This window comes from Entelurus aequoreus, linkage group LG24, assembly GCF_033978785.1.
Source record: "Entelurus aequoreus isolate RoL-2023_Sb linkage group LG24, RoL_Eaeq_v1.1, whole genome shotgun sequence".
NCBI lineage: Eukaryota > Metazoa > Chordata > Actinopteri > Syngnathiformes > Syngnathidae > Entelurus > Entelurus aequoreus.
In genome coordinates this window covers 22,177,816-22,203,731 of record NC_084754.1, presented here as the reverse complement: position 1 = coordinate 22,203,731, position 25,916 = coordinate 22,177,816, and the positions used below count along the sequence as shown (strand labels likewise).

Genomic DNA, 25,916 nt, shown 5'->3' with positions numbered 1-25,916 from the left:
CTGTTTTCTTGGCTTTAAGATGCAAAAAAGTTGCCAGACATCCATTGTATAATTTCATTAAAACACGCCTCTAGATGACTACAATTTGGTGTGTTAATCAACTTTAAGGGCATTTAATGACCCTCCAGATACACAAACTCTAAGGCTCGCTTTGACTTTGATTGGACTAATAGTGTATACAACTTTATTTGGCTCTATCTTTGGTTATCTTGCAGCTGTACTTAATAAAAAAAAGCACAAAGACTGACTCACTAAAGTATAATTAATCATACTAAAATAGGGACAGTGTCCGAAAAACAAAACATCGTTTTGGTAAGGCTTTTGGCCCAAAACCGAGGTGTATGAAAACCGCGGCACCAACTTGCAAATTATTTTACTTTGGCAAACAAGAGTGTTAAAACACAGTCCTCTCACACTTATTGGTAACCCCGAAATAAAGTATTCAATTAAGGATCACTACAACAGATCAGAATCAATGTAGTAATTTGTGTTTCTGTGTGTGGACAGGGAGTTGTGTCCCATCTTGAGGAGCAATTCAATCCGAAAGTTCAGGCAGAGTTTTTGGTGCTGGTAGATGTCCTCCACAGCCCTGAGCTGCTGTTTCCAAAGGCTGCTCGCCTACGCTGCGAGAGTGGAGCTTTCATATCAAAGTAAGTTGCTAACCAAACCAATGTGTAGCAATACATGCGTGTGTGTATATGTATGTATATATTCCATCCATCCATTTTCTACCGCTTGTTCCTTTTGGGGTCGCGGGGGGTGCTGGAGCCTATCTCAGCTGCATTCGGGCGGAAGGCGGGGTACACCCTGGACAAGTCGCCACCTCATCACAGGGCCAACACAGATAGACAGACAACATTCACACTCACATTCACACACGAGGGCCAATTTAGTGTTGCCAATCAACCTATCCCCAGGTGCATGTTTTTGGCGGTGGGAGGAAGCCGGAGTACCCGGAGGGAACCCACGCAGTCACGGGGAGAACATGCGAACTCCAAATATATTATATTATATTATATATATATACCTGTGTGTGTGTATTAGAGATGCGCGGTTTGCGGACACAACCGCGGAGTCCGCGGGTCGGGCGGATGCATGACGAAAAAAATAGATTTTAATTAGATTCGGGCGGGTGGCGGTTGAACCAATTCTCTCGAATGTCTGCTGATTTTCACCCAATCAACAATAATAAGGGCGTGCCGTGTTGGTACAGCCAGCGTGTTAGCCCAGCCACATGTTGTACGCAGCATCTGCCTGCACACGTAAGTGACAGCAAGGCATACTTGGTCCACAGCCATACACGTTACACTGACGGTAGCCGTATAAAACAACTTTAACACTCTTAATATGTGCCACACTGTGAACCCACACCAAACAAGAATGACAAACACATTTCGGGAGAACATCCGCACCGTGAGACAAAATAAACACAACAGAACAAATACCCAGAACACCTTGCAGTCCTAACTCTTCCTGGCTGAAATATACACCCCGCTACCACCAAACCCCGCCCACCTCAACCGACGCACGGAGGGGGGTGGTTGGGAGGGGGTTGATGTGTGGGGGCGCAGTGTAGGGGGGGCGGGGTTTGGTGGTAGCGGGGGTGTATATTTCAGCCAGGAAGAGTTAGGACTGCAAGGTGTTCTGGGTATTTGTTCTGTTGTGTTTATGTTGTCTCACGGTGCGGATGTTCTCCCGAAATGTGTTTGTCATTCTTGTTTGGTGTGGGTTCACAGTGTGGCACATATTAAGAGTGTTAAAGTTGTTTTATACGGCCACCGTCAGTGTAACCTGTATGGCTGTGGACCAAGTATGCCTTGCTGTCACTTACGTGTGCAAGCAGAAGCCGCACACAACATGTGACTGGGCTGACACGCTGTCTGTACATGTTGTAGAGGGTAATAAAGACAGTACCATCACAGCACGCCCTAGTTATTAGGGTGCGATCCCTGGTCTATATTATATATATAACAACAAGCGGGTGGCGGGCGGTTGTGGCTTTGATAAAATGTTAGTTCGGTTGGATGGCGGGTGGATGACGACTTTTGTGATGCGGATGCGGATGAAGTAATTGCCTATCCGCACATCTCTAGTGTGTGTGTGTATATATATATATATATATATATATATATATATATATATATATATATATATATATATATATATATATATATATATATATATATATATATATATATATATAATTCACTGTATAAATATTTGCTAACGCTTAATTTTATTTGCATGTTAAATGTAGTGACTTTTTTAATCCAACAGATGGTTCCACAGTGTCAGTGCAGTGTCCATACAGTTAGTGAGTGTGCCATACACTCCTCACTGAGGTGTATTTTAACCATCACTAAGTGCAGTGATGTCAACTGCTTTGGCTGCTGGACCGAACCATCATGCCTTAATGACAAGCAGCGACCCAAGTTACAGAAAACTTTCAACACAAATGTATTTCATTTAATGAACATATCAGGAACAATACATTAAAAAATAGTTTTAAGAAAACGTGTTTGTAAAGGTTTTCACTATATGTTAGATCTGAGGACTTGAATCAGAGCAACTGGACTTGTATTTGGATGAGAGGTAAAACATATTCAAGAAAATCAAGCGAGATCACTCAGTCTGATTCAACTCTTCAGGGAAAACAAAATGTGCAATTTAAAAAGATTTCCAATATAGACATTTGACTTTTTACTGATTTGTACCTCAGGGCCATTTTTTGTACACCATCTTTTAGCCTAAATAGTTAAAATTAGGCATAAAACACTTCCCTGACCGATTTCCTTTCATACCTCGTAGTCCTCATAGTGGGCGGAATTCTTTACGCGCAAGACATGTGAGCTGCAGCGGTAAGTTGCTGTCTCTCTTTATGGCTATTTGCAGCAGTTTCCCTCTCTTGCTCATGGCACTCCGCTATTTCTCTGCCACGTTCAAACCCACTGCACGCACCTCCATGGCGGCGTAGCAAGCAAATAGCACAGACAAGAACACAAAGTGCATTCACTGACATCGGGTTGTTACAATATTTCCGTATGTTGTATGATTTTGGCCAAAACCCACTGGAAACAGGTCTGTGACCCAGCAGTTGAGAATCACTGGTCTACAGAGGCAATTTAATACTGCCACGTATAACATATTCAACTCACAACTACTACAGTTTTATATAAATTCATTATATCAACGGGTATATTTTTTCATCTGACAATTATAGGATTTAGTCCATTATGTTGTTTTTTCCAAGTTGACAACGTAGTCAAATAACCATACTATTAGTCATTCTAGTGGTACACAAGGGGGGCCTTGGGAAAAAAATTTTTGTTTACTGATGGACTTTCCTCAATACTAATTTATGATTGTAGTCCCTCATCTCTTAATTTCTGGACAATCTTAAAGAGATATCGCAAGCCTCAGTGATGCGGCCCATTTTATTTTCTATTTACTTAAATAATCTTGGCAACATTTTTAAAAATTGAATGTATAATTTTTATGCAGATACCATTATTTATTGTTGTTCAAACTCGATCACTCAGGCTTTTGAGCTTTTACAAGCTGCTTTTGATGTCATCCAGGCTGGCTTATTCATCAATTCATCCATCTTCTACGGCTTATCCCTCTCGGGGTCGCGAGGGTGCTGGAGCCTATCCCAGCTGCACTCGGCGGGAGGCAATACACCTGGGACAAGTCGCCACCTCACTTCAGCCAACACAGATAGACAGACAACATTCACACTCACATTCACACACTAGGGCCAGTTTAGTGTTGGCAAACAGCCTATCCCCAGGTGCATGTCTTTGGAGGTGGGAGAAAGCCGGAACCCACGCAGTCACGGGGGAGAACATGCGAACTCCACATACAAATACCCCGAGAACGGGAATCGAACCGTGAAGCACGAGCACTAACCACTGCGCCTCACTTATTTGATCTTAAAATGGTTTTTAAATACATATAAAAGCAAGCTAATGGTTTTATCTTATTCTAGGGTGATACCAGACAACATTCCATTTTATGTTGAAGAGGTTCATTTAGCCTACTGATGTGTATATATAAATGGTTGATTTATATAGGCTAGTAAGGTAAAGTTTTGTACCTGACAAGTTCAACAGACGACGTCACGCTAACATCACGTGACACCTATGATGAAGGCTGCAGAAGCAAGGTAGCCGAAACTTGTCAGGTACAAAACTTTACCTTACTAGCCTATATAAATCAACCATTTATATAACATTCCATTTTGTAGCAGCAAAAGGAAAACATTTAGAGCAGGTTTCAAAATACAAGTGCTTGGGGTTTCCTCTTGACTAGAACCTTTCATTTAAAGCCTGTATTAACAGGGCCTGATTCCTTAAGATCCAAAACCAAAAAAATAACGCGTACAATGAGTAGACGTGTTGTGTGTGTGTGATCCACTAACACTGCGTGTGCTATTGAAAAGTGGTGCAGATCGACTTATTTAAATGAGGATTTTGCTTGCCATGTAAATACAGTATTTAATAATTTTTTCTGCACATTCATGTAATCATGCTCGTGTGTGTGATGTGTGTTGTGTGTGTGATGTGTTGAACCAGCAGCACACATCTATAATCTATAACACCTTTTCGGCTCCATCATGCTCCAGCACTATTTTTCTGTGCTAATAAAGTAATAACATTGCCTTCGTCATTGAATTTGGCCTGATTTACCAAGATCCAAATATAACGCGCTAAACAGCGTGAGCAATATATAAAATAGCGTGTACTGATAGTGGACGTGTTGCGTGTGATTTACTAAGACTGTTTGTACAATTGAAAAGTGGCGCAGACCGCCTCATTTAAATGAAGATTTAAATAAAATATCCTTCATTCACATTTCCATCCCTCCATCCGTCCATATTCTACCGCTTGTCCCTCTCTGGGTCGTGACGTTGACTGTAGCCTATCCCAGCTGCATTTGGGGAGTCACAACATTAATTAGTAAACTGAATTTAATTTATAAGACTTCACAAACAATAGTCAATATTTACAAAACTGAAAAATACATTAGTCTTATGAATAAAGCAAAAAAAATATTCTCAAACTAGTATATCATCTGCATCATGCCTCAATGTTTCTGCATTCTCCACTCGTTGTCTGTGACAAAGAATCTTAACAGCACTGCCTACACTCTAGACATAGTAATGTTTTTTTTCAAGTTGTGTTTTACTGTACCAACTAACTAACCAGGAGTCATCAGTTCCCCTGTTATTTTAACTTCTATTAATGTCATTATGTGTTCTCTGAACAGTAAGCATGTAGTCAATTGCAGCGTGAGGAAGTCCACATTGATGCAAATAGTGGTAGCCTACATATTAGTTTTCATCACCATTTAAACCGACTGATAGCTCTTTTCGTCGAAACCGCTCATTTTGACAGAACACATGAAGCAGCAAATAAACACAGCTTTAACTTACAGTTGTGTCAATGTCCCCATTGATTGCTCGCCTGCTGATAGCATCATAAAACATATAGCGTCAAAAATAAAATGTCTTCTTCACTTTCCAAGGTTGTTCAGATATTATGATTGCGATAGAACATGTTAAATTCACACTTTTGTTTTGGCGCGAGTGTTAACAACTCCTCAGCAAGGAAAGTAGCTATTGGTCTATAGTCCTAAAAGTCGCTAGATGGCATCATTGCCTAATTTGCATAACTTATGGCATTGGACGCTGTAGGAAAGATACAAAACTGAGTTTAAGAAAAATTATAATAATGATTAAAACTGCAGGTTACCTTTCTTCTTTTAATTCTTAGTTGTTTTTTAATCAATTTTGTTCTGCATTGATAAATGTTTGAATTTGTATCAAATTTGATCAAAAGAATGGAAGGTTGTGATATTCTCTAAAGAAACATATCTAATGACTTGCTCATTAACATGAAGGATGTAATTGGGACGTTGCAGTGATTTTAGCTTGACATGACAGTGAAGAAATATTTACATCTCGCTCTTTAAACCAAGGCGGAAACAGTGGCAGCTTTGCACATGCACATTTCATTTGCAGTCTGTTAGGCGTGTGGGTCTCCTCTGCACTGACATGATGAGTTAGTTAGCGAGATGTTCAACTTTTGTCACAGAGAGACACACACACAGGCAGATGATTTTAAGGTGAGCAAGTGACTGAGGGTGTGTACAGTAGGCAAATTAAATAAGGTGATTTTTTTAAGTGTGACAGTAAAGAAACATTTGCATTTAAAATTCCAGTTAAAACTTCCGGCTGGGAATTCGGAAATTCCGACTTCCGACAAATGGAACGCAGCATAAAAGTTCAGACGACAAATGATTTGCACATGTGCGAACCGCTGCAGTCCCCTCTCTGTGAGGATCTCTGCTCTTCTCGCAGCACCCGTCACTGCTCGTTGATGACGCTTTCACCTCTGTCTCCAAGACTCCAAAAAAGTCTCCAATAACACCAGAAGAAGTTGCTAGATTTGTCACTAGTAGCTGTTGACAAAAAAAAGCCAAGAGGATTGGAAAGACGCCAGATTTAGCGCCGAAGTCGCCGAGTTGAGAATTTCAACTTCCTCATCTCCGAAGGAAAAGCATCTGATTGGCCCACCTATGTTGCGAACTCCCACCCTCTCTCATATTGTACGCTAAGAGAAAATTAAATATAATTGGGTTTTGTTGGTGACAACTTTTAGTCTCGTTTTTATTCGTCGACGCAGGCTTACTGAGGGCTGAGGGGAGTTGTGTGTGTGTGTGTGTGTGTGTGTGTGTGTGTGTGTGTGTGCGCAGACTAGCGGAGCCTGACACAAGTGATGGACAGAAATGAGGGAAGATGAGATGTGTTGTAAAGTGTCCTTTTTTCAGGAAATTTCTCCGCTATTACGGTTAATTTTGTCTACTTGTAAAATATACAATAACATGGGTATATTAAAATGTACTTTCTCAACTTCAAACATTTTGATTTGAGGAGCAAGACATTTATTTGAGGGGGCTATTGCCCCTACGTAGAGCCCGGTGTCCAGGTCGCCCTTGTGAAGGAGATCTTGATCTCAATGGGTTCTTATCTGGTTAAATAAAGGTTGAACATTTAACATTATTGCCACTTTGGTAGTTTATACTGTATATGCATAATTCATAGAATTGATGTCACTATATGTTGGCCAACAAAATAATGATTTGAAAACTTACATTTAAAGTCAGAAACATATGAATTTGATCGGGATTTATGCTGACCAATCATCCATGAGTGAGATCGGCTGATATCAATACTGATTACAGGTATTGAATGATTATTTTAAAATGTGTTTACGGTGAGTGTAATTGACAGTTTAACAATATCAGCACAATATTTAAACTACTTATTTGTTCTTTTTATTGCATACAATTGTTTGAGAAAAACTATCAATAATACACAACTAAACATCAAAAACTACTAATCCATGAAATCTTTTTTTCCTTTTTCCTATTGTCTCCAGAGAATTAATCCCTGAATGTGTAAATAACATAACATTATTTTAAGAACATAAGAATATCGATATTATCACTCTAGTATCGATCATGAACTTATCCTACCCTTAGTGTCAACACCAAATGGTAAATGGATTATACTAATATAGCACTTTTCTACCTTCAAAGTGCTCAAAGTTCTTTGCCACTATTACCACATTCACCTACAGATGACGTGGCATCAGGAGCAACTTGGGATTTAGTATCTTGCTAAAGGATAGTTCAACATGGTCACAGGGGGACTGAGGATTGAACATGCAACCATCAGGATGGGGGCCAACCACTCTATCACCTGAAACACCACCACTTTATGGATCCTCCGCTAACATGTTGCGTGCTGACTGTGACAATGCTGACACACCAACAATTGTTTTTATATTATCCCCTCTCTAGACTCTAATTAATTTACATGTTAATAACTGCTTACTTTTTGCTGTAACACGTTTCCCTCTACACTTCTTAAACTTACTACTTACTACTTCTGTTGTTTCTAGTTAGCTTAGCGGCTAGATAGCATTTCTGCCCTTGGCGTGTGTAACATGATTAGCCTGGTCCTCCAGTGATATTGTCATTTGATAATGATACTTAAGATATTAAGAAATGCAGTTCATTTGCCATATTGAAGCTGATTATTATTAACTTAAGGAAGCAGCTTCACACGATTGTCAAAAAATAAATACAAGATTAGCCAGAGGGAATCTGTGTTTGTGATTGGCATCGAAAGGCATTAATCAGCAACGACGGTTACGTACTTTTTCTTAAAAAAAAAAAAAGATAACGATTGGTGGCCGGTCAATCGGCCCATCCCTACTATTAGGTGGGTTGGTACTAGAAATTACTTTTGTTTTTTTTATTCTGACATATTGGATATTGAGTCCACAAATTGTATGATATGTCATTTTTCTTGCTTCTGGACACAATAAAAGGCACATATTGAGAACTGATGCAACACCTTCTGATCCCTTTGACAGGTTGATCAAACACACCATGAAGCTTATGGACAAAGAGGAAAAGCTTTGCATCCAAATTCTGCAGACACTCCGAGAGATGCTGGACAAGAAGGAATGGTTTCAAGAGTCGGTTAGTAGTCGACACACAGACACAAAACCCTTGGGAATGAGGTGAAAATATTGCAAGGTTTCTTATGGGTTTAGCATTGATACCGGCAACTCTTATTTCCTCCCATGTATCTGAGAGCCAAGAATCTACTTCATTTGTATGCGCTGGACCTTTCTAAGTTATATAAGGAAACGAGTCATTTGAGGACACAGACTGAAAGGGAGACTAGGGGGATGAAATAAGGGAAGGTGGTGGAGAATGAGGGGCGAGCTCTGGACAAACAAATCAATACTGCAGAGGGTGAAAGGAGTACCCTTCGTTCTATTTTACCAGAAATTTCAGGGAATGAATAACAAGAGGTGATTGAGGGAAGTGATGAGCATTGGGTGGAAAGTGAAGGCATTAGCACCAACTTCAGTTTATTTGTCACCTTCAGGGGGATGACCCTATATGTCGGGAGGTCTGGGTGCCTTCTGAGCTTGGGTTCGCCTTCGTTGGTTGGGCTTATTATGCTGTGTAATGCAAGCGATAAAAGAAAACCAAGCGCTGACCAAGCGTCTTTTTGTGTCTTTCTCGCCAAATCTGGGTCTAAATTGGATCCCATAGTTGACCATCATGTCCCGTCAGATTATGTCTTCATCATTCTACTATCCAAGTGAGAGGCATTATTTATGATCTTCAATGAATTTACGCGAGCTGCTAGCGGTGAAAGAAGCTGGTGAGCACCAGCCGCTGATATTAATACAGCAGCACAAGTTGTTGGCACCCTCTGATCACGGTGCCGCCAGAAATAGTTTGTCTGCGTTAGCACTTATAATAACAATATCACTAATACTTGGTAATATTCAAGTGACAAAATGTAAATGGCGGATTGTTGATGCTTTTTGGATGTTTTTTTTTAGAAATTTGACCTTCCGTTGACTCCATTTTAAGTGTACCTTTATATACATTTATTTACGAGTTGGATTGCTTTTTTTTTTTTTTTTAAATGCATTCGTCTTGTCTTTTACAATGATTGTGAACGATAGGCAAAATAATTTTAAAAGGTGCACTTCCCCTTTAAAGTATTTGAGTGAAATTAAGTATGGATAATTACTTGTCTAGCAAGAATTCTGGCCCTCATAGACCGATAGCAGTGTTTCCCAGAGATTGCCAATATAATTGTTGATGTTGGGGTGGCGTGGGGGCTTAGGTAGGGTGTTGTCAATATGATGTCATAATATGATTTGCATAATCAGCAATGTTGCATACATTTTCTTTATAAAGGATAAAATAGGTTAGTAAATATATAAAAACAAATCTATATTTTTTCTTATATGACATTGTTTTGCTTGTTGCAATTTTTGATGCTTATTTCATTTCTACAATATAACATAATCTACACTGTTTATTCACATAAAGCCCACTCTGAATGTTGGAATTTAGTTTGCCAAATATGTAAAGACTATTTTAAGTTACAGATGAAAAAACAACTTGAAATTGTTTGATAGTCTACACAATTAAGTTACAGTAAATACGTTAAATAAACCACTCCAATATTAACATCAGTAATGAGTAATCGTACTCTTGATTTTGATCATTTTTAAAAATTATATCTAACCTACTTACAGATTTCTACCTTGTCAATTGATATAAAAGCATGTGTCAATCACAATGATTATTATTAATTGAACAAATGAACCTTAGGCTCAGGTCAGGCTGATTAAAAGAAGAAGTACTATTCAAATAAACAATGCATTTATTTATATAACAATATATTTATATATTACATTCCAAGGGGTGCTCGCAGCCCAACAATGGGCCGCGCCCTATGGTTAAGAAACACAGGTATATAGTATATGCCATCAACGTGTCGGAGACCAACTCTTCGCAAAAAAACACGCTCAGGGCGCCCACTACTTCAGCGTTATGGTGAGTTTATTTTTCATGCAAATTTTTTTGCTGTTTTTTTCTGCTACACATGGAAAGCCGGTCCGTGAAAATAATGCATACATTAAACTGGTCCCTGGTGGAAAAAAGGTTGGGGACCCCTGGTTTACATCACTACATGTCGCACGTCGGCGGCATTTGCATAGGGGAAAAAGTACTGTTATTGTTTAAAGGCAATATGGTACATTTTTAATTAGTTTGTACCTCAGTATTTTGTTAGTACCCGTGTACCGAACAAGCGCAATAGCAAAGTTAAAGTCCCAACGATCGTCACACACACACACTAGGTGTGGTGAAATTTGTCCTCTGCATTCAACCCATACCTATTTTCACCCCCTGGGAGGTGAGGGGAGCAGTGAGCAGCAGCGGGGGCCTGCTCGGGTATAGTTTGATTTAACCCCCAATTCCAACCCTTGATGCTGAGTGCCAAGCAGGGAGGCAATGGGTCCCATTTTTTAAGTCTTTGGTATGACTCGGCCGGGGTTTGAACTCACGACCTTCCAGTCTCAGGGCGGACACTCTACTGTGTTTACTATGGAGAGTTTTTGCTCACAGCATGTACGAGGATGCCCACATAAGTACGTTGGACAATCTGTAACGTCACAAATGGCCATCTGTTAAAAAAAAAGATGATCAGAGGCATCCAAAACTGCATGCAAGCTCACATTCAAATGTTTTAGTATTGTTAAATACGAGTATCCAACATTGTAACAACATTTATAAGTCAGAAAAAAGGGAAAACCTTATTAATATACTTATTTTGCTCAATCAAATACAAATTAATTTTGTAACCTTTTATTTAATGTTTTTCTCATTCATAAAAAATATGTACTGTTTATGTCTGTAGAAACTAACAAAATCAGCAGGGGATGCAATAATTATTTCCCTTACTGTGTATACATAGCTGCTGATGCAGTCATTTTGTTTTACACTTGGCCAGATTTAAAGTAGGTACTTTAGTAGTAGAAAGTCACATTTTAGAAGTTGCACAGTGCGTTTGAAAAGCTAGACAGTGCAGCAGTGCAAATGTCTGTTTGTGTAGGTGTGTGTGCTCAAGCATGTCTCCATGGCCTCTGTGTCATATCCTTGCAGCCCTGAGCGTGGAGCTATAGCCTCACAGCAGCACAGAAGAAGGGAGGAGGGAGCAAAATAAGTTGATGGAAATAATGAGAAAGAAAGAGACAAAAACAGAGGGAGACGGACTGACAGCATTAGCATTAGACTCTGGTGGCTCCCCTGGGGTGCGATGAGTTAGTAGGGAGAGAGAGAGAGAGGGAGCGACCGAGCCATGTGAGGAGACATGTGAGCGTAAGAGTGAGGGATTGGAGAGAAGCGTTCGCTGCTCAGTCCATGAGGAGAGAGGGCAGGGGTTGTATTTACGTAACAGCCTGCAGTGGCTGAGCCAACGTCACGTGGACCATCGTGTTCTCACTCACACCCTCCCCTCCCTCCTTCGTGTCTCTCCTCTGTCTGCTCGTGCTCTTCCTCCCTTACTTCCTTTTGGCTTTGTCTCAATTTATCACTTTCTGGGAGCACACCTAGATTATTTTATCTGTCTCTCTCTCTGTTGTGTCTAGATTATGTTTCAACACTATTGAGTCAGCAGGCAAACCTCTACATGAGTCTCTGTGGAAGAAACATGTGGCTAACTTTCTAAATGTTTCCAGATGGCTTGAGAGCGGGCACACAATATTGAATTAAAACATGTTGAGCATAAATGCATTGCATAATTATGCTGTTTCATAGTACAACCAAGTATAATTACTAATAGTTTATTTTGAACTAGATGCCTTTCTTGCAATATTTCTAATTAAAGATTGTATTGTCTTAATATAGAGTGTCAGAAATGTAAACATCCATCCATCCATCCATTTTCTACCGCTTGTCCCTTTAGCACAAACAATTGTGTTTGATCAATGATGTCTTTGTTGTAGCATGGCTTCTTGGCAATAAATCTGATACCGTTGGAAAGCCTGTTTATAACTCTTTTAAGCGGAGCCACGTTTGTAAGGATCATGCATTTATGGTACGAGCAGCAAAGCTGAATATGTGTGTTGCGTCCATGAAAAGTTTGCCATATCTTCGTTGCTAATACCAAACATCATACTTTGCCATTGACTTTTGTTTGGTGTTTTGGATGACTGAAGTTTGAATAAGCAAAACATACTATAGATATATAATAGATTTTTCAAGTCAACCAGCATTTGGCACAAGTCCGCAAACGTGGTGTGGTTGGTCACTCTGGCCTGAACAGCACATTCAAGCTGATCCCACAAGTGTTTAATAGGGTTTAGGTAAAAATTGCTGTCAGGTCATTTCATTCTCATATCTTCTTCATTCCTAAATTCTAGAGGTAGTCTCTGACAAACCCCGCTCTGTGATGGGCGAGCGTTGTCATCTTGTAGGATAGAATTCAGTCCCAGACTGTGGAGATATGGGATTGCTAGTGTTTGCGAAATCTCATCTCAATGGTTCTCTGCATTGAGATTGCTTCAATGATGACAAGCCTCATTTTACAAGTGAGGGAGATTGCACTTCACACCATCGCACTGCCTCCACCAAAAAATGGCGTACATCATAGCATTTTCAGCATCTCTGCCACACTTTGACCCTATAATCCAACTGCTATAGGCAGAATCTGTACTCATCGCTGAACATAACATTCCTAAAAGTCCAGAACAAGAGTTAATGGGGAATTGCACTTTTTGGGGAATTTTGCCTATCGTTCACAATCTTTATGTAAGACAAGCACACATACCTTTGTCTTTTTTTCAAGCATTCTAAATAGTAAATAAATGCAATGAAAAGTCCGCTCACAATGGAGCTTATGGGAGTAGCTCTAGTTTGCCTATAAAGCCCTTAAAAAACATCCAAACACCTCCATCAAGGTTTTATATACACGGGTGTATATGTAACGTAGTAACAGGCACATTCATAATAACATGTATGTAGTATTTAGGTATTTTGCTCATTTTGAACATACAGCAGTGCATTAATTTCAAACGCATCATGGTGTCCATTTTTTACTTTCACAACATCACTGATTACTACTCACTGCAGACTTCATGAGAGCCCACAAACATAAAAAAACTTAACACTTACTGTACAATGTCTGCTGTCATTGGGAATTACTCATAATCCTCACAAAGAAAAAAGGGAGGTAGAACCAAGCGTCTTTTTGTCTTTCTTGACATTTTCAGGTCTAAATTGGATGCCAAAGTTGACCAACTTGTTGAATTATGTCCTGATTCTTCTACTATTAAGGTGAAAGAGTATTATTAATGATCTAGAATAAACCTACTCACGCTAGAAAGCGGCTCACCAGCTGATGATGTCAAAATAGCTACACAAGCTAGTTAGCTCTCTCTGGTCAGAGCGCCGCTATAAATAGTTTGTCTGCGTTAGCGCTTATAATATTAATATCACTAATACTTGGTTAATATACAAGTCACAAAGTATAAATAGAGTATTTTGGCGCTTTTGGAATGGTAATTTGAGGGCTTTTTGGGCGTAATAGAGGACCTCCCTTTTACTCCATTGTAAGCGGGCTTTTATTATTTATATTTATTTACAAATTACAATGCATTAAAAAAAATACATCAGTCTTCTTGTCTCTCAAGTCTCAAAATGATTGTGAAAGATAGGCAACATTTAAAAAAAAAAGTGGAGTTCCCTTTTAATAGAAACAGTAATATAAGATGTTTGGCATTTGCAGACAAAATATGATATTTTTTTCTTGGGCACATCCCACATATCAATCAATCAATCAATCAATCAATCAATCAATCAATCAATGTTTATTTATATAGCCCTAAATCACAAGTGTCTCAAAGGGCTGCACAAGCCACAACGACATCCTCGGTACAGAGCCCACATACGGGCAAGGAAAAACTCACCCCAGTGGGACGTCGATGTGAATGACTATGAGAAACCTTGGAGCGGACCGCATATGTGGGTAACCCCTCCCTCGAGGGGAGACCGAAAGCAATGGATGTCGAGTGGGTCTGACATAATATCGTGAAAGTCCAGTCCACAGTGTATCCAACACATCAGCGAAAGTCCAGTCCATAGTGGGGCCAGCAGGAAACCGTCCCGAGCGGAGACGGGTCAGCAGCGCAGAGATGTCCCCAACCGATGCACAGGCTACCGGTCCACCCCGGGTCCCGACTCTGGACAGCCAGCACTTCATACATGGCCACCGGACCTGTGCAACTCCCCCTTCTTTAGGGAGAGGGGAGCAGGGGAGAAAAGAAAAGAAACGGCAGATCAACTGGTCTAAAAAGGGGGTCTATTTAAAGGCTAGAGTATACAAATGAGTTTTAAGATGGGACTTAAATGCTTCTACTGAGGTAGCATCTCTAACTGTTACCGGGAGGGCATTCCATAGTACTGGAGCCCGAATAGAAAACGCTCTATAGCCCGCAGACTTTTTTTGGGCTCTGGGAATCACTAATAAGCCGGAGTTCTTTGAACGCAGATTTCTTGCCGGGACATATGGTACAATACAATACAATCGGCAAAATACAATCGGCAAGATAGGCTGGAGCTAGACCGTGTAGTATTTTATACGTAAGTAGTGAAACCTTAAAGTCACATCGTAAGTGCACAGGAAGCCAGTGCAAGTGAGCCAGTATAGGCGTAATATGATCAAACTTTCTTGTTCTTGTCAATAGTCTAGCAGCCGCATTTTGTACCAACTGTAATCTTTTAATGCTAGACATAGGGAGACCCGAACATAATACGTTACAGTAATCGAGACGAGACGTAACGAACGCATGAATAATGATCTCAGCGTCGCTAGTGGACAAAATGGAACAAATTTTATATCACACCATAAATGCATGTTCCTTATAAACTTGAACCTGTTTAATGGTATTAAATAAGGCTTTCCAACAGTATATGATTTATTGCCAAGAAGCATTGTTACGACAAGGACATAATCAACCGAACACACATTTCCTCGCTTTATGTGCTTTGTTTATATGGTTAGCATACCGTATAATATCCCTCTTTTTTTCTTCAATTAGGGACAATAATCTTTCAAAATGTCTCCTTAATTTGCATTAAAGTGCTATTTAGTGTATTGTTACTCTGTAGATTGTCCTAACAAGACTTTTTTCTTTACTGAAGGTTAAAAAAATATTTATTTTAGCCACTAACACAATTTTCTATTCTTTCTTTTTTTCCTTTCACACTCCATGTCAGTCGCACGGTTTGTTCTTGTTCCTCCCCCTCTTTTTTTCTCACTTGCCAAGTTTAACACCACCTGCCCAAGGCAAAGCAGATTTACAGATTACCACCCTCTCGATGCTAAGCACATCACACATGCACGGATGCATATATGGTCGCTGACATGCAGTAGTGAAACATGGCTTAAATTCATCTACACAGAACGTGATGGGCAGATGGGGAGGGGGCTGGATGAGCTTCTACACACATGACATGCCTTGACCTTTATCTGAATTCAAGTCATCTGAGCCAAAACAGAAAGTAGAAGTCCTTAGGCTTGAACTCCGTGATCCTCCACACCTGAACAGGACTCTTTAATTAAAGGCCAAAAATGCTGACAATAAAAGTCCCTGTCAAAATCTCAGTGGCTGGAGAAAGGTCGTCCTTGATCCATCAGTCAGGTGTCTGCTGGGATGTATTATGTTCCGGTTTCCATGGTGACAAGAGGCACATGTTTGCGTGACGGTGCAGGAGACGTGTTGTAAAAAATGCCTCCATCATCTCATCATCTTTGGGTTATTATTAGTTTTGACACAGCTCATTTTGTACTATCAATACCGTAATGCATTTGAATGAAGCCACTTTTACTCTAAGCACGTGAGCAAAAAAGGTCTTGTTGTGGTATGCTTTTACATTCAGTCTTTTCAGTTGAAACGAAAATATACTTTGGAGCATAGATGTATATAATGCTGGAAAATAAAATAACATACATGACCATGCAGTAGACCAGATTGCGATCTACCAGTCAATCTTTGGGACTTTACGGGACTTTATAACATCAGTGCCAAACAGACCTGCCAACATGCATGCATTCTGACCCTTGAATACGCTTTTACAGTTTGCTGCTCTCCAGATACACATTTTATTGCATTTCACTGGTTTCAGTTTCAACTTCAGTTGGTGAAACCTAAATAATGCTCTTGTGTTGAGAGCCCTGCATAGCTATGATGTGCATTGCAAACTTGCGCTTGTGTAAGGTGCTAAACACTGTTTTCCATCTATTGCATTGGTAATTTCCGCTGTTATTTCTATTAATGCCATCAATAAAGAAATATTAGCTCTGTAACCGTATTAATTCTCTGCAAGTGTTCCGCTTTAATTTATGAATTTGTCCAGTCTGTTATTGAATATTTTTTTGATGATTTTAGAAAATTGTGGCAGTAAATAAACATTTTTACAATGTGCATTTTTATATTTGAAGATGAATGTCCCTATGGGCGTACGTACATTCATTAGGTATTTTATTCTCATGGCATTCAACTGACCAGTTGTCTTCGAGTTGTTAATTGAGAAGTTGCAGGTATTAATCTACTACATCAAGAAACAAAAAGTTGCAGAATGAAACTATGAATTAAAATGGCCTAAAGGTAGAATTTTAGAAATTTAGGGGGAAAATGCTAGGGGGTTAAAGGCCTACTGAAATGAATTTTTTTTATTTAAACGGGGTTAGCAGATCCATTCTATGTGTCATACTTGATCATTTCGTGATATTGCCATATTTTTGCTGAAAGGATTTAGTAGAGAACATCGACGATAAAGTTCGCAACTTTTGGTCGCTGATAAAAAAAAAGCCTTGCCTGTACCGGAAGTAGTGTGATGTCGCAGGTTGAAGGGCTCCTCACATTTCCCCATTGTTTACACCAGCAGCGAGAGCGATTCGGACCAAGAAAGCGACGATTACCCCATTAATTTGAGCGAGGATGAAAGATTTGTGGATGAGGAACGTGAGAGTAAAGGACTAGAGTGCAGTGCAGGACGTATCTTTTTTCGCTCTGACCGTAACTTAGGTAAAAGGGTTCATTGGATTCCACACTTTCTCCTTTTTCTATTGTGGATCACGGATTTGTATTTTAAACCACCTCGGATACTATATCCTCTTGAAAATGAGAGTCAAGAATGCAAAATGGACATTCACAGTGACTTTTATCTCCACAACAATACATCGGTGAAGCACTTTAACTACGGAGCTAACTTGATAGCATCGTGCTTGAATGCAGACAGAAACAAAAGAAATAAGCCCCTGACTGGAAGGATAGACAGAAGATCAACAATACTACTATCAGGAGACACCGAACCAAACACTGGACCTGTAACTACATGGTTAATGCTGTGCCGCCTGTCGAAGCCTAGGAATGCTGTTGCTAACGACGCCATTGAAGCTAACTTAGCTACGGGACCTCATCAAAGCTATGATAAAAACATTATCTCTCCACCTACGCCAGCCCTCATCTGCTCATCAACACCCGTGCTCACCTGCGTTCCAGCGATCGACGGCGCGACGAAGGACTTCACCCGATCATCGATGCGGTTGGCGGCCAGCGTCGGATAGCGCGTCTGCTATCCAACTCAAAGTCCTCCTGGTTGTGTTGCTGCAGCCAACCGCTAATACACAGATCCCACCTACAGCTTTCTTCTTTGCAGTCTCCATTGTTCATTAAACAAATTGCAAAAGATTTACCAACGCAGATGTCCAGAATTCTGTGGAATTTTGCGATGAAAACAGAGCGGTTTGTATTGTGATACAATGTGTCCGAATACTTCCGTTTCAACCATTGACGTCACGCGCAAACGTCATCATGCATAGACGTTTTCAACCGGAAGTTCCCCGGGAAATTTAAAATTGCACTTTATAAGTTAACCCGGCCGTATTGGCATGTGTTGCAATGTTAAGATTTCATCATTGATGTATAAACTATCAGACTGCGTGGTCGGTAGTAGTGGGTTTCAGTAGGCCTTTAAATCAAACGTCTCACCGGCAGCGCCACAACAAAAAGGTGTGGATTCAACATGTGTCGTCTTCTACATCGCAATTTGTGAACACGTTTTATTTTTGCACTAACAATGTGTTAAAGATGTGTGTATTTGCTGCTTCAGGTGTTGTGTCGAAAAGAGCTATCAGTTGTGTTCAAATATGTAGGCTACCGTTATTTGCGTCAATGTGAACTTCCCCATACTGTAATTTTCTACATGCTTTGCTGTCTGACCGTTATTATACAATTTGAACTTGTTCACGCTTCAAGTGTCTACATGCTTATTGGTCAGAGAACACAATGTAAGAAATAGAATTTAAAGGAACAGGGGGAACTGTTGACTCCCTTGTTAGTTTGTACAGTAAAACATAACTTTAAAAAAACATCACTATGTCTAGAGTGTAGGCAGTGCTGTTAAGTTTACTCTGTGTAAATAAGTGGAGAATGCAAAAACTTTGAGGCATGATTCAGCTGATCTGATGAACTAGTTTTGTATTATGCATAAGACTAATGTACCTTTTCAGTTGTGTAAATATTGACTGTGTAAAGTCTTACGGATTAAATTCAGAATTAGGCCATCGCATTAAGATAAATGTTGTGATAGTTGATTCATGTGGATGAAATATACTTTATTTTACTTTTATTTTAAATTTTTCCTCCTGAGAGATTGCCACCTTATTGTGGTTAACTTAGTCTTCAGGTGGTACACCCAAGTTGTACAGGTGTGAAGGTAGAGGCCTGACAAAGTGCAATCCTCTTCTCCAGGTTGGAGTTGGACACATAGGTCCAACTTCTGATCTAATCAATGTTTGCATGTGCGTGTACTAAAACGTGCAAACTTGATAGCACACACAAAGCTGATTGACTAAATGTGTGTCAAGTGGATTGGGTCTCTTCATTCAGCAGGTGTGCAATCCATTTTGTGTCCTTGTTTTCATTAATATGCAAAATATGCGCTGATCATCAAAATGCCCACAATACTGGGAAAAAAAAATGCAAATATAATTATTTATCACACACAATGTGATTTATCAACACTCCTCACCGTTTTGCCAGCACTATTTTGTGTTTTATTTAGTAGTTGTGCAAACTAACAGTTCCACACACGGCTGCAGGATCAGTGCTTGTGCAGCACAGACACACGATGGACAGATGACAATGCTCATTAAAACATTAAACATTAAAATATTTCTCATATGAAAAAAAAAGTTCTTTAAATATGCATTTATGTGTATGGAGAGGAGTAAGTGCAGCCTCTCTCCCATGCACCTTCAGCGGTTAAAAAAAAGAAATCATGTCAATGTAGATGCACTGCACCACTGCTTCTAAAATGCCCATAAAAAGTGGTAGATGTTTGAAAACATAGCAAAACGCCACAGGTAGGAGGATGATAACATGAATGTACAGAAAATGAGTGTGTCTCTGTGGTGATGCCCTGTAAAGTACATGCAAAATCCTCATTTAAATAATGCGGTATGCACCACTTTACAATTGTTCACACAGTCTTAGTAAATCACACGCAACAAGGCCATTAATAGTACACGCTATTTTAAAGATTGCACACGCTGTTTAGTGCGTGGTATTTGGATCTTAGCGAATCAGGCCCATACTGTAGCTAACAACCAAATTCTATGAAGAAGCCAACGTTACTACTGTATTAACACAGAAAAAAAGTGCTGGAGCAGGATGCCCCCTTCACATTTCTGACTGCCCCCTCATATATGCCTGCTTAGAACCGGCCCTGTTTACATCCCTAAAAGGTATCGAGCAAGGCTCGTTTTAAAAGGGAATCGATCGATTTTATCAATACTAGAAAAAGGAAAACATTGGATTTAAGAACGACAGACTTTATATGAAGTTTAGCACTTTTAAAAATAAGGACGTTACGTTAAGTTTATTTTGTCTATCAGTGATAAAAACAAAAATGGCCGATAGCTGATCGAGGAAGGTCATAACAAACGCAAACGCCTCAAGACAATATTATTAATTACCACACAAAAACTTTCAGTTACAGCACAACAGCAAAAGCCACAACAAAGACAAACGACAACACATAAATTTAAAGCCGCAACACAACTTTAAGTCTCAAAAGACGCGACCGACACAACTGAAGTGACAGCGGAGTAAGTTACGTTGACACACTGGCTTCTGGAACATAACATTGAAGCGACAACAACTAATAGCCAAGGAAAAGTATTTCATCAGAAACAAATACATAGAAAAGATGGATGAAGGAGGTTATGGAAATTAGGAACCAAGGGGTCAACACCATCAACAGGGATTAGGAGACATACATGTTTCTCTACACCTGGGACGCTGTCCATCATCGGCGATACCAGAGAGGAGAACAGATACTGTATGGGAAACTTTATTTAGCAGGTAAATCTACTGTTAAAATGTTAGTAGCTGTACTCTAATTGAAAATTGTTTGAGTGTTGAAGGTGAGAGCAGAAAAAGTTTCCTCTTGTTAATTCAACCTAAAGTGTTGGTTACACTTTATTCAAATAAGATGTGAACGCATTGGACATTAATTGCTGGTTTCTTGCTTTTTGTATCCATAGTTAATTTATACATAATTATTTTAAAGAAATAACAGTAATATTGTAAATTTCAACTGCAGTGTCCAGTATCCACTATTTATTTCACAATCACACTGGTTGAATTGTTTTTGCTAAAAGATTTCGGAGTCAATTCCAACTCACTGAATCGTTTTGGATCATGAGAAAATAAGATCGTACCTGAATCGTTTCGGCAACCACAAATATCGAATCGGTGCAACACCCTTAATTGGGAGGAAGGGCCTGCTCGAGGTCTGCGCTGTCCGAATGCTTTTCTAGTTCTGTAATGTATGACTTCTTATGACTTTTTAGACCAAACCAAAGATGTTGGTAGAACTTGAAGGAAAATACAAGAAGTTACTGTTAGTCTTACATCCCACAAGTGTTTTTTGTGAAATCAGTTAACACGATTCCTGTGTGTCTCAAGAAGCCATTGCAAATTCTGATGCCCATATTGTATTTTAAATTAAGCCTCATCTCTCATAGACACTTCTTGTAAAAATAGTATACCTAATAAATCAATTGTAAGTATTTTTGAATATGGATTTACTTGTACATCTTGTCTGTGTCTTTATTTCCTGATTTTCATCTTTGCTGTAAAATGGAACTGGCAGACTCTGAACAAGTAAATGATTTGAAGCTGACTAAATATCGTCAGTCCTTATGTCCTTTGTCCTATGTTTAGGTACCACTTAAGTGTCTCTATTTTTTGTGGGAGGAGTAACAAAAAGCTGGAATAACCCTTTTTTAAGGTCCTGGGTCGAGCCTCATTTATTTGGCTAACTGTCTGCTCCACCGTGGCCTCAGTCTTTCAGACAACTGACCTTGTCTGGCCATAGTGAAGCCAAGTACAAAGGGCACCGTCTCCTTCTTTTTCTTGTTCTCTGTACTTCTTTGTGGAGGGGAGTGGGAGGGTAAAAGTGTTGTGTGCTACGAAGCCAGAGGTAGGGACCATTAGCTATGAACACCAGGGCCGCAGTGTGGCGTGCATGTGCACATTTTAAAACTCCCACCGAAATCTAGTCCATGCTTGTTTTTGTTTGTCCCGCGCTTATTCTTCCTCCAACCTACACAATGTCATCAGTTACACGTTCTATTTCCATCACTCCCCTCATGGTTCCTACATGCCTGACTGGAGGTTTTGTCGTCAATGCAGCAAGCGGCAAGATGAGTCAGACGGAGCTGACTCTCCCTTGCTGCCATCCTGCCTCCCATCCACTCTTACTGCAGAGCGAGCCAGCAGACTGCAGTGCCCAGAGGGGAGGTGAATGCAAGCACAAAAAAAAAACCCAGGGAGTTTTTTTCTCACTCTTTCTAATCTTGACTCTTTGCAATTCATTCAAAACGAGCTAGTTTTCGAAAAGAGCAGAAGTAAAAGACAATTAAAGCCGCAATAAGTAGGAAAGCGCGCATTGGGATGAGAACGTAATGTCGTTTTTTGGACTTGCACACAGACTATCTGCGCACTGCTGCATGAAAATGAGACGAGCTGGCTCACTGGATTCTCGACTTCAGTTTGTATAGAAGTGCGTGTGTGTGCCGGCGCAGACTCAGCCAGACAGTGCAGGCAGACAAGTGTCTCCGCTGACTGCAGATGAGATGTTTACTGACACAGAGAGCGTTAGCTGCATGTGCACGTCCACATCTTCTGCTAGACTGCACCTAGCCAGCGGTGATAGTGAGGCATGACATTGGCTCATTTGTCTCCTCCCTCAACTTTATGTTGAAACTGTTTGCGGTGTCTTGTAGTGTAGCTGTTGAGAATATAAACCATATGCGGGCAATCTGATTTTACTTTTGTCAAATTAAGACAGTCATCTAGTACAACCTTTATTGTGATAGGGCACATTTGTTTTTTATAATATGCTTTATTGAGCATTAACAATGCAGTACAACACAGTGCATATATAAAAATATTTTTTTCCTGTTTTTTTTTTTTTACAGTGGAACCTTCCATCATTCACCCACCCTTCTCCTTCCAACAAAACAAAAACTACAAAAAATATAAAACAATAAATAAAAATTAAACAAACAAATTTAAAAAACAACTACTAAATAAAGGAAAAAACTGTCAGATATACTGTATTAAAATGAATACAGTAGAATAACAAAATATAAACGTAACAAAGAGGGAGATTATATTTTTTCGGAAAATGTCACAAACAGTATATATATACCCAAGTAATGATTTAGCTCAATTATGTGCTTCAGCCCATCTAATGGAAGAGCTATTAACTGTTCCACAACATTCATAGATGAACAAATGTTATTTGTAATACTGTAAATAAATACTCATCTTCAGACTAAGTCAAATTAGAATATTTTACCAGGGCACAAAATCGCTGATCCAGTACATGCAGTGCATACAATATATACAAATTTTAATTAACACATATTTTGTACATTTTATTAATATTGGCTTCAACTTAATACATACATCTTTCCTAGTATTGGTGGTATGGTTTAAGTGAAAACAAACATTAGAGGTGTAAAGGAAATTAATATATTTTCATATAATTTCATTTATGAGCATGCCTATCATACATGCATGTTCTTTCTCAATTGAGATCCACTGTCTTAATCTTTGAGTGTGATCACATAACTTCTTACCTGTTTATTTTCAAACAGCACTGCCGCACAGGTTTGTCCGAGTACATGACAAATGGTTATAACAAGACTAAATGTATTAATAGCCCTTTTCAGTTTGATTTTTTTTTGTCTCACTTGCGTTCTGAGACATTTTTGTATGTTTGGAGGAGTCAAGAACGATGTAGCAACTGTCAAGCATGGTGGTGGTAGCATCATTGTAGCAACTGTCAAGCATGGTGGTGGTAGCATCATGGTAGAACAAAGTGGATTAAATAATAAAGAATGGGGTGAGTGGGGGCTGCCTCCTCCAAATTCTTCTAATTCACTTCAAATCAACAGCTGGAACTTGGACACAATTTAGACGACTAAAATGACAATGATCCCAACATACATCAAAACTGGTTTTAAGAATGGCTAAAGCAGGCTAGCATTAGGCTTCTGGAATGGCCTTCACAAAGCACCAACTTCAACTCTACCCTGGTGTCAAAATCTTTTTCATTGAGGGCCACATTGCAGTTCTGGCTGCCCTCAGACGGCCACTTGTAACGATAAATGTATATGATTATTAATGTATATTGCCCAATTGGCCAAGCATTTCATTTTTTAACATACACATCGACGGTTAACTTGCTTGAAATCTTTTGTCAGGATGACAAGCAGATATTAAGGCATTTATTGTTATTTTGACAAACATTTTTTAGAATAAATGTTACTATAATCATTGTTGCATGATCAGACGTTATTAAAGTAAAAATGTATACAATTACATACCATTTTTCTGTCCAAAGTGAAATAATTAATACATTTAGATGGAAAGATCAAGAACTTAATTGATGGACATTATTTCTAAGCTTTCGCGGGCCATATAAGAAGTGGCAGGCTAGATTCGGCCTCAGGCCCTTGAATTTGACACTATAGCACATCTGTCGACTGATTAAAAGCCAAGAGCCTGTTTGAAATCAATTTGACCAGTTTTGCCTAGAAGACTGGTTACATTACAAGCCTGAATTATGCCATTTGACCAACTTTTAGTGGGGATGCATGTGCAGTATACAGTATATTTGAGCCTGTATTTATACCTCTGAACCTGTGGAAATTTGTGAAAATCCCAAATATACAAACTTGTGCACCCAATTATTGTTTTTAAAATCATTGAAAATGTATGGTGTACAATCGTTCCACACATTAAAAAAATCTAATAAATGATAATAGACCAATATACTGTATAATAACATATGACATTCATGCCCATAATGAAATTATATTTAAACATCTGACCACATTTGCACATCATTTTGGTCAGTTTCTTTATTTATGTCGTATTGGACGATAAAAAATAAAAAAAATCAAACTTTAACCATGTTAAAAGGTGATGATCTCAGTGTTTATGCAAGCTATGATGATATACTGTAGATTTAACAGTATGTTTTCTCTCCACTCAGGGAAAGGAATTAAGAGAGGATCTCCTCACGTGTTACTTTGGAAATCCGAGACTTATTGCAAAGGCTGGAAGTGGCAACAGCACACCTGACTTCGTCAGAGGTAGGGAACCACAATTAAACATGGCTGAGGTTGTGCTCCATTTTTAGTGTAGACCATTATTTGTATACACACTTTAATAAAAAAAAAAACCCACAGAAAACAATGTAATCAAATAAAGTGGTACTTCGGTTTTTGTACGCCTTACCTTTTGTAAGATTCATGAAAATACTTTGTCAAAATTTTCCATTGCTATCATACGGCTAAACATTGCCCTTAACAAATTAGCCAGAGCACTCGAATGTCATTCTCTACAATTTAGTGTTCAAACAAAAATTCCCACGAGCTGGTGACTCAGTCTGTGCTTTGAGTTTGACTTCAAACTAATCCAACATTGAGCCAAACAAAGTTGCGAGTTGTAGCAGTCACCTGTGGTGTTGCAGATTTTTGTCAAGGTGACTTGTTGTGCAGTAAAGCGCTGTTTAGCGCATCCATGTACAGTATATGTATTAGATAATGCAATTAAAGTGAGAGCAGACAGTTGAGGCATTCTTGGATACATGACGATTGCCAGCATTTTAAGAAGATGGGAATCATTATTAAATTCAAGAAATAACTTGCATTTCCTTTCATCATTTATATGTATTTGGCATTGTTTTCTGCATGTAAAACAAAAATTATTCACTATAAATAAGTTTTGTGTTCATATTTTTGGTGTCTGGAACAAACACATTGGATTTGCATTATTTCTATGGGTAAAATGCTTCTGTTTTTGTACAAAAACTGAGGTGCTACTGTAATTAAATGAATGGTTTGATTTAACGCCCTTTTTTCCCCCAAAACATTTTGA

The 25,916-nt window shown here is 39.2% G+C and overlaps 1 protein-coding gene across 2 annotated transcripts in view; it reads left to right on the top strand.

Annotated features, from left to right (window-relative positions):
- itpr2 (inositol 1,4,5-trisphosphate receptor, type 2) overlaps positions 1 to 25,916 on the top strand; it is a 131,075-nt gene that overhangs the window by 54,812 nt on the left and 50,347 nt on the right. For both annotated transcript variants that reach the window (XM_062035595.1, XM_062035594.1), the window contains exons 36-38: positions 508 to 650; positions 8,445 to 8,553; positions 25,030 to 25,129. In XM_062035595.1, coding sequence (XP_061891579.1) covers positions 508 to 650; positions 8,445 to 8,553; positions 25,030 to 25,129 — 352 coding nt within the window. The remainder of the gene's footprint in view (positions 1 to 507; positions 651 to 8,444; positions 8,554 to 25,029; positions 25,130 to 25,916) is intronic.